Here is an 8857-nt window from a genome sequence, read left to right on the forward strand (position 1 = left end):
CGGGACCCTAACCCTAACCCTAACCCTAACCCTAACCCTAACCCTAACCCTAACCCTAACCCTAACCCTAACCCTAACCCTAACCCTAACCCTAACCCTAACCCTAACCCTAACCCTAACCCTAACCCTAACCCTAACCCTAACCCTAACCCTAACCCTAACCCTAACCCTAACCCTAACCCTAACCCTAACCCTAACCCTAACCCTAACCCTAACCCTAACCCTAACCCTAACCCTAACCCTAACCCTAACCCTAACCCTAACCCTAACCCTAACCCTAACCCTAACCCTAACCCTAACCCTAACCCTAACCCTAACCCTAACCCTAACCCTTACCCTTACCCTTACCCTTACCCTTACCCTCACCCTCACCCTTACCCTTACCCTTACACCTCAACCTGAGGCTGCCGCCTCACCTAGGGTTAGGAGCTAGGACCTTCCCGCCACTCTCGCACTAGGACTCACCTCAAGGCTGCCGCCTAACCTCTAGGACTCACTTCGACGTTGCCGCCTCACCTAGGGTTAGGAGCTGACGCTGCGGTGGCGGCGGTACTGGAGCGCGTCGTCGGCATGCTGGAGCGGCGCGGCGCCGTCTACTCGGGCTTCCTGCCAGAGGCGAGCACGCCTCCGCCGCCGCCTCCCGCCCCGACGCCCCGTGGCATCGAGGGGTGGGAGGAACGGGCCTTTGTGCGGCGGGTGATGGAGAGCGGCGGGAGCGGCGGCCGCGCCCCTCGCGATCCGCTCGCCACCGAGTACTTGGTGGGCCGCATCCGCGAGCTCGAGAAGCGGGTGGAGGAGCTCGAGTTTAAGGTCAAGGACGCCGAGGACGACAGAAAGTCGGAGAAGGAGATCTCGATTCGGCTGCAGGCCGAGGCGCAGGAGTACTGTCGCAAGTTCGCGATGTCGGCCGAGAACGACCACCATCTCCTCGAGCTGGCCTCGAAATGCGCGGAGAGGATCCACTACGCGTACGTGCAGATGGCGGCGACGGCCTTCAGCAGCGATGCGTTAGACTGTGACGGTCACATCAAGAGCGATTGGCTTGCCGCCCTGGAAGACGTGTCGCACTTTAGCCACCCTGCAGAGTGTGCCCATCAGCGAGGCCTTTGAGCCTGGCTCCAGCTCGTAGCCGGGCTCGCCGAGCGACTCTGCACCGCCTGGCATCAGGACGTGCAAGTAGTAGTGCGGACCCGGCTCAGAGAGCAGGCGGTTGAACATGAGCGTGTACTGCGGCTGCCAGACGCTCATCGCGACCTGGTGGCCGGGAAGCAGGCACCAAGAGTACCGACACAACGGAAGATCGAGGAGCAGGCCGAGCTTCTGAGCGGCCACCTTCTCTGCCGCTGCCTCGACCGCCTCCTCGGCAGGGACGTCCTCGGCGTCTGGTGCGTTGAAGCGAGCACGCAAAGAGGCGACCTGCTTGTTCCGCTGCTCGTCGTTGCCGCCAGAGAGGTCGCCGCCGCCGCCTGCTGCAGTGCCGGCCGCACCGCCACCAACCATGCGCGGCGAAGGCGCACGGCCGAGGCGCAGGGCTGTGGCGGCGCCCAGCAAGAGCAGCATGGTCGACCGCTGAGAGCGAGGTGCGACCGGCGTGCCGAGCCGGCAATGTTTTCTTTTTTCAGCGTTCTTTCTGTTTTTGCAATGATTGAAGAGCGGCCTACGGTGGCTTCACGAAGTCACACCGCTTCTGCTCTCCGGCGGTTCTGTGCTCCCCCGCGGCTCCGCTCTCGCCGCCAACGCGAACGGGTCCACTCCTCGCCGCAAGCTGGACAGCAGCTCCGCCGAGAGCGTGTCCCAGGACAGGAAGCCTGGCGCGGCGAGCGCAGCGCCACTCTCCGTTGAGTAGGCCTCGTGCCACGCCCGCGAGCGGCGGAGGTCGGCGGCGAGCGCTGCCACCGCGCGCGAGGCTATCTCGAGCGCGAGAGCGGTGTGGCCGTACTTTGCTAGGCCGTAGCACGCGAGCGCATTTGCGTTGAGCCACATGGGCCCCCGCCAGTTTGAGTATGGCACGATGGTGTCCGCGTTCGAGTAGCGCGGGTCCGAGGAGCTCGCCGAGCGCAGCCCGACCGCCGACAGCATGTCGGGGCCGGCGAGGCTGGCCGCGATCGCGTCGGCCTGCGACGCGTTCACCGCGCCCGCCCACAGAGGCAGCGCCATGACGTACGTGCGCGCCTCGATCCACTCGCGGCTGCTCGTGTTCCAGGCGGCGTGGTGGCCGAGGTCCTGCCGCCAGAGCCGCGCGTGCAGCGTCGCGGTCAGGTTGGCGGCGGCCGCGCGGTGAGCCGCTGCTGCGGTGCGGTGCGCGCCGCCCCAGTGCTCGCGAAAGAGGGCGGCGGCCGTGTGCTCACGGATCAGCAGCGCCATCACGTCCGCCGAGCCGAGCGTGAGCGCCTGCGAGTCGCTCCAGCAGTTCGAGCGCGCAGAGGGGCAGCGCGAGAGGACGCCGTTGTCCGCGCCGCTCTCGAGCTGGTCGTGCCACACGCGCAGCCCCGTCGCCGGGTCGCGCCGAGGCGGGCGGTCCCAAAAGGCGAGGAGCGCCGCCATCGCCGGCGCGTGGCGCTCAAAGCGGCCCGGGTCGCCGCCCGGCGCCGCGGAAGCGAGCCAGGCGCCCTGAATCAGGACTGGCTTTGCATGCACGAGCGCGTCGCGGGCGGACGGGTCGGAGGAGCAGACGGTCGGCAGACTTGCGGTGAGGCAGCCCGTGACGCTGCCGGTGCTCCGGTTGACGGCGGCGAAGAAGTTGGCCATCGATCCCTCCAGGTACGGGCGCGAGCCGTGCGCGAGCGTCGCCACGCCAAGGAACACGGCATCCCAGTCCCACAACTGCGAATACGGGCCAGAGGGAACGAGGTACGGGAAGCGGAGTTCACCCGACGGTTCGCGCCACGTCTCGTGGGCGCGTGCGGCCGTGTGTGCAGCGCAGAGCTCCGCGTCGTCCGTCAGGTTGAACCGGGCGATGTCCCTCCCGCGGAGGACTGTGCCGTGCGCGCCCGTGGACCCGACAGCGACGACGTCCGCCCGGAAGGTCGCGCCGGGCTCGTACGCGAGCTGCGCCACCGCGGAAGCCACCGAGGACTCGTCCGACGCCCATCCCACACTCACGTGCGCGCGGAACTGATCGAAGACGTTTGGGCTACCGAACCGGCGGACGTCGGCAATCTTTTCGGAGCGCGCCGGCTCGGGCAGCGCATAGACCCACTCCGGCACGCTCTGGTTGGGCGCGGCGAGGCGGTGCGTCGCGTTGACCACGGCGTCCGAGGCGACGCGCGCGCAGGGTGCGCTGACGTTGAGCATCGCGAATTTTCCCGCGGCGTAGGCTCGGCCGAGCGTGACGCGGCAGCGCTGAGTCGCCAGCTGCACGACGGCGGAGCGGAGGGCGCTGACCAGCGCGTCGCTGCGACACTGCCACTCGGTAAGGTATAGAGTGATGTGTGGAGTATGCTTGGTCCCAAAGTCGATCTCGTTGTGCAGCAGCCGCAGCTTCTGATTGACCGCGAGCGCCGCGGCCTTGGCGGCGCCGAGCAGAGGCAGGTGCACGTCCGCTGTGAAGGGAGCGCAGAGGCCGAGCGAAAGCGCCGCGAGGAGCGCCATATGCGCTTGCACAGACTAGCTTGCACAGCTGTGGCGCGCAGAACGAATTTGGAGAGGGGACGCGCCCGCAGGGAAGAGTAGTGCTCCGACTCGAGCGCTGCCGTACGCCCCCCCCCTCGGAGACCGGTGTTACCAGGTACCAGGTTCGTTGTGAAGAGCTGGGGCGCGCCACCCAAGAACCTCGGTGTGCGGATCGGCAACGGCGCGACGCGTCGATTGACGATCTATGCTTTTGACCCATCAGTCTCCCAACATGTGATATTAGTCAAAGAACTCGCTTCACGCGGCGGTCCGCACGTGAGTCCCGCGGCGGCGCGGCGGACGAGAGGCAATGCCTCTCCACACTCCTCGGGAGCACACACACGGACATGAAGCGCGCACGCGGCCCAATGGCCGTGCACGAGCAACAGCGCGAGCGCCGCCAACCGCACCGACACTTTTGACCGCGTGCCGCACTTCCCGAATCCCTTCACACCCCCCACTGTCGCGCAATGTGCCGGCTCGTGTGCGGCTTCTGCCACGCCCACTCGAAAGCGAGCGCATCGCTCTTCGAGGAGAAGCCACACACAACGAGCAGAATGCGCCACGGCCGTCCCGCGGCGGGCGCGCCACCTCCCGAGAGCTCGCCGTTGTGCTGGCGCAGTCGTCGGACAGGGTCGGGGCTCGCGCCGACGTAAGTCCTCCGACCGCTCTCGTCTCGCAGGAAGTAGACGCGCCACGCCGAATCCTACTCCTCCTCCTCCTCCTCCTCAGCCTCGTCGTCGACGAGCGCGTTGCTAACCCATCGAGGTGGGAGCGGCCTGCGGCATACTGAATCCTCCACCAGAGGCGCAAGCCCGCTCGTCCCGACGCTCGAGCGACTCGTCCACCTTCCCAGCCACGCCCTGCACAGCAGCATGGCCATCCTCCTCCTCCTCCTCCTCACTGTAGTTGTCCCACCCGTTGTCGGAGTCGTCGCCACAGCGCTCGAAGCGGCAGCAGAGCTCCTCTTCCTCTGCTTCCTCTGCTAGCAGCTGCGCCAGCACTGCCTCCCACTCAGGGTCGGCAGCAGAGCCAGCATCGCTTTGAGCAGAGCAGCGCATTGCCACGTCCTCGTCGCAGAGCTCCACCGCGGCGAGAGACGTGGTGACAGTGGCGACCGACGTGCCAGTGGCGCGGCTGGCATCGCCAGCAGCGAGGCCGCCAGCATCGCCGCCGCGCACCGCGGCGTGGGGCGCAGGAGCGTGCCGTTCGGCCATCGACCTGATTTTTCACACCGATCCAAATCTCTTTCCACCGAAGCGGCGGCCAGTTTCTAGGAGGGTAAGACTCTGACCTGTTCCGACCTTGATCCGACTGTGATCAGACCGAAGCTGAGTACTGACCTGTTCCGACCGTCATCACTTTAAGCTGAGTACTGACCTGTTCCGACCGTCAGAAGGCCCCCGCACGGGGGGTCCCGGCCGACGTCATGCGCGTCCGCCAAGGGTCCGGGGTCGCCCAGGCAAGTGGCCCAAATCCGATGAGTTTTCCAGGTGTGAACAGCAGCTGAGAGGTGTGAATTCATCCCAGGCAGAAAATTTTGCGTGCTGGGGCACTGAGATCGCAGTTTTATTAGTCCACGTCGGATGCCAGCTGCAGCTGTTTCGAAGATACGCGGTGCCGCATTTGAGCATGAATCAGCGACCTTTCTACTGGCATCACGCATAAGAGAAGCCGAGAGGCACAAGGTCCTCCAAACTCCAATTTGGCGGATCAGCAGCGCGGTCTGGAGCGTGGTTGTGGCGAATGCATTTGCCCCCGCAGTAAGTATGAATGGGCCAACGCCCGAGCTCATACTGCGCTCTGTGCAGCCTTTTCAAGCAGTGAACGGGATCGGCGAAGTTGCGCCACCACTATCGTTCTCCTGCCGTGCAGGCACCGGCACCGGCACCGCCGCTTCTGACACCGCCGCGTCCGCGGCGCCCGCCGCCGACCCGCCGACGGAGTCGCCGCTCACAAGTGCAACACCAGTGCTCGAGATCGGCACGAACGTTGTGATCGCCACGTACGACAGCGCGGGTAGGTTCGACTGGTGGTGCGGCCGCGTGCAGCAGATGCTCTGCAAGTCGGGCGGCAAGAGGGGGAGCTACGTGCGGACCTATCTCCCCGTGCCGTTCTACGAAGCTAAGGCAGCCAACTATAAGATCCACTGCAACTTCTACGCCAAGTCGGGCGCGGACGGCGACTACACCTTCAAGTACAACGTCGACGATTCCGCCCCGTACCACATGGAGTCGGTGCTCGGCCTCCTCGACCTCAACCTCCCCACCGACGAAGGAGTCTATGTGCCGCGCGATCCACAGGCCGGCTGGAAGTTTGACGAGGCGCTTAAACTGATCACGCCGGCCGCGGACTCTGCTCCCCACCGCAAGCGGGCGCGGAGTACCGCCGATGACGAGGCTGGCGCGGCTCCTCTGGCGCGAAGAAGCGCGCCCTGACGGTGACGCTCAGACGCAAGGGCGGGACGTTTGGAATCTCTGTCGACCCCGACAACCACCAAATCACCAACGTGGTCGAGGGTGGTGCTTGCGACACCGCCGGGCTTTGCGTGGGCGACTTCATCGCCGAGGTCAACGGCAAGTCGACGACCGGCAGCTCCTTTGGCAAGCTGCTGCCTGCTGCAGCGACGGCAGAGATTAGGCTGCGGCTCATCCGAGTGCAGGTGGTTGATCCCGGCCATCACATCGTCGCGGGGGGGGCTTAGTATCAGGGGCCCCCGCCCCGCCCCCCCCCCCCCCCAGGATTGAGGCTCCCTTCACGCCGCCGCGAGAGGACCCGGCGGGCCCGGGCGGAAGCTCTGCAGACAGCCAGACCGCTCCGCGCGGTCGGACCGACTTTTTTCAGACTTGACTATTCTGGATACTGAGGGTATGTGCTGCTAGATCTCACTGAGCTGAGCTCATATCTGCCCTCAGTATCCTGTTTTGGGTTAGGGAATGCCTTCAGTATCCTGTTTCCGTGTACGGAGGGCCGCGTCCGGACGCGCATGACGTCGGCCGGGACCCCCCGTGCGGGGGCCTTCGACGGTCATCACTTTAAAGTGATGACGGTCGGAACAGGTCAGTACTCAGCTTCGGTCTGATCAAAAAGAAAGACAGAACGAAAACAGACAACCCAAGGGAGGGATGGGAGGACGGCACGCCGCCACCACACAATGACGGAACACGTACTTCAGCAAAGGAGCGCTATCTTTTTCTTGCGCTGCGGACACAATGCTGGCAAAGGTGGTCGGCGGCGGTTTTTGGCCTCGCGCCGCGCGTTTGCCCACGCGTGCGCTCGCCGGCGCGCCCGGCGCGCTGCCGCACGCGTCGCGGCTACCGGTGCCCTCGCTGCTCCCGGCGGCCGCCGGCGCCCTCTTGCGGCAGCCCGCGCGCGGGCTCCTCTGCCTCAACACCCGGCTTGGGCGGGGGCGGGCGCACCGGTGGGCGATGCTGCGGAACCTCGTCAAGTCCCTCATCGAGCACGAGCGGATCAAGACGACGCACGCGCGCGCGCGCGAGCTGCGGCGAGTCGCCGATCGCGTGATCAACTTTGGCAAGCAGGGCACGGCGCACGCGCGGGTGCAGGCGGGCAAGTATGTCTCCACCCGGCCGGAGCTGGTCAAGCTCTTCACGATCCTCGCGGAGCGATACAAGGACCGGCCCGGCGGCTACACGCGCGTGCTCAAGACGTACCCCCGCATCGGCGACTCCTCGCCGATGTCCTTTGTGGAGCTCGTGGACAGGCCCCTGCACACGCTGCGGACTCCTCCCACGCTGGCCGAGCAGCCGCAGTCGGCGTACCCCGGCCGAGGCGGGCGCAAATGGCGCGCGCACAAGCGCGACATGCGCAGCGAGTGGCACAAGCAGGGGACACCGCGCAACACAGTCGACGCGCGTCGATATGGCTACGAGCCCGGCGCCGACCCGTCTTGACGCAATTAGTCTGATAGATCATAACCATGTCGGCCTTGCAAGCCAGGACGTGTGCTATTGCTCCCACCCCCGCTTCTGTCTTTTCCTCTTGTGCATTCGCTCATTCGCTTGCGAAAATATTGAGATCAGGCCGCGCCGCTCAACGTGTGTCAACCCCGAGGTCAACCCCGCCCCCCCTCGCCCCTGCGCGCCCCGCGCAGGCGCACAGTCCAGTGAGCCGGAACGCGCTCACGAAAGACGAGCGCCTCACCTCCTCCCCGCCTAGCTCCGACTGCCTCCAGAGAGAGAGCGCACACACGCAGAAAGCCGAGCCCTTGGAGTTGGACCGAGAGGCGACGGGGGCCTGCGTGTGGCGTGCGCGACCGCAGGGGGCACTCACTCTCGCTCCGCTCTCTCTCTGGTGGACTGGTGCAATCGCATGGGAGACAAGACGCGTACAGACCACGGTACCTACGTATTATTGCTCCTCCACCTTCCTCTCCACTTACCGTGGATCATGCACCCGCAATATACACACATGCACGGCCACCGCCGGCACATGCTGGCGATACCGCTCGATCTTGAGCGACGTGGGGTCGCCCGCGGCGCAGAGCTCGCGCCGGCCATCGGGAAGCCTTCCCAGCCGCTCGACTCGCAGCCTGAGGCCCGTGGAGACGTGCTCCAGAAGGAGCGGGTCGCCGAGCTGCACGCGCTGCCCCTCTGCGTGGATGCGGAGCCGTGGCGTGATGCGAAGCCACGCGGCCTCGCCCGGCTCCGCCTCGAGCGTCACGCGGCGCGCATCCTTGGAGACGTGTGCCGAGCGCCGCGTGACGGCCAGCAGCGCGCCGCTGTACGCATTGCGCAGCTGGATGACCTGCCCGTACCTCACCTCGCGGCCGGCAGTCCGCTCGAAGGCGGCGGCATTCGCCTCGCGCTCCCTCTCTCGGTCTTCGAAGAGGCGTCTGTGCGCAGGGTCGGCGGCCAGCTCGAGCGCCGACCGGCCGACCGACTCGACCAGCGCCCGGATCTGCTTGGCAGCAGCGTAGTTGTGCTGCTGGCGCACCTCAAAGACGCATTCGCTCGCAAAGCGCGCAGAGGGCGCGGCGCCCTCGCAAGCGCCCATCTGCTCACTCCCCGGGCCGGCGACGCCGAGCAGCGCGCCTTCGCCCTCGCCCTCGCTGAGGTAGATGCGGTCGCCGACGTGCAGCGTGGCCATCGGCCCGCGTTGCCAATTTTTTCGATCTGGCAGTCCACACTGGAACCATCGGCGGGCGGATGGGGACGTTGGCCCGCTGATTTCTGTGTTTATTAGTGCCACGCGCCAGTCCCGTGCCTAACGTCAAGCCAATTCG

At 66.0% G+C, this 8857-nt stretch overlaps 6 protein-coding genes across 6 annotated transcripts; 3 read left to right on the forward strand and 3 right to left on the reverse strand.

Moving 5' to 3' along the window:
• Positions 1-570: 570 nt before the first annotated feature.
• Positions 571-1110, forward strand: EMIHUDRAFT_250657 (hypothetical protein; the record flags this gene model as incomplete). The annotated part of the gene is made up of 1 exon (XM_005756542.1): positions 571-1110. The coding sequence occupies one exon, from the start codon at positions 571-573 to the stop codon at positions 1108-1110; it is 540 nt and encodes a 179-aa protein (XP_005756599.1).
• Positions 1111-2970: 1860 nt separating this feature from the next.
• On the reverse strand, positions 2971-3591 carry EMIHUDRAFT_77526 (hypothetical protein; the record flags this gene model as incomplete). Its single annotated transcript, XM_005756543.1, has 1 exon — positions 2971-3591. A coding segment is annotated over one exon (621 nt), but the record flags the coding sequence as incomplete, so codon positions are not given.
• Positions 3592-4060: 469 nt separating this feature from the next.
• EMIHUDRAFT_250660 (hypothetical protein) lies at positions 4061-4829 on the reverse strand (the record flags this gene model as incomplete). Its single annotated transcript, XM_005756544.1, has 2 exons — positions 4061-4271; positions 4531-4829. The coding sequence occupies 2 exons, from the start codon at positions 4827-4829 to the stop codon at positions 4061-4063; spliced, it is 510 nt and encodes a 169-aa protein (XP_005756601.1).
• Positions 4830-5666: 837 nt separating this feature from the next.
• EMIHUDRAFT_250661 (hypothetical protein) lies at positions 5667-6316 on the forward strand (the record flags this gene model as incomplete). Its single annotated transcript, XM_005756545.1, has 2 exons — positions 5667-5897; positions 6038-6316. 2 exons carry the CDS (start codon positions 5667-5669, stop codon positions 6314-6316), a joined length of 510 nt encoding a protein of 169 aa, XP_005756602.1.
• Positions 6317-7007: 691 nt separating this feature from the next.
• On the forward strand, positions 7008-7385 carry EMIHUDRAFT_58287 (mitochondrial ribosomal protein L17; the record flags this gene model as incomplete). Its single annotated transcript, XM_005756546.1, has 1 exon — positions 7008-7385. A coding segment is annotated over one exon (378 nt), but the record flags the coding sequence as incomplete, so codon positions are not given.
• Positions 7386-8010: 625 nt separating this feature from the next.
• On the reverse strand, positions 8011-8721 carry EMIHUDRAFT_250663 (hypothetical protein; the record flags this gene model as incomplete). The annotated part of the gene is made up of 1 exon (XM_005756547.1): positions 8011-8721. One exon carries the CDS (start codon positions 8719-8721, stop codon positions 8011-8013), a length of 711 nt encoding a protein of 236 aa, XP_005756604.1.
• Positions 8722-8857: the final 136 nt, after the last annotated feature.

This window comes from Emiliania huxleyi, assembly GCF_000372725.1.
Source record: "Emiliania huxleyi CCMP1516 unplaced genomic scaffold EMIHUscaffold_963, whole genome shotgun sequence".
NCBI lineage: Eukaryota > Haptophyta > Isochrysidales > Noelaerhabdaceae > Emiliania > Emiliania huxleyi.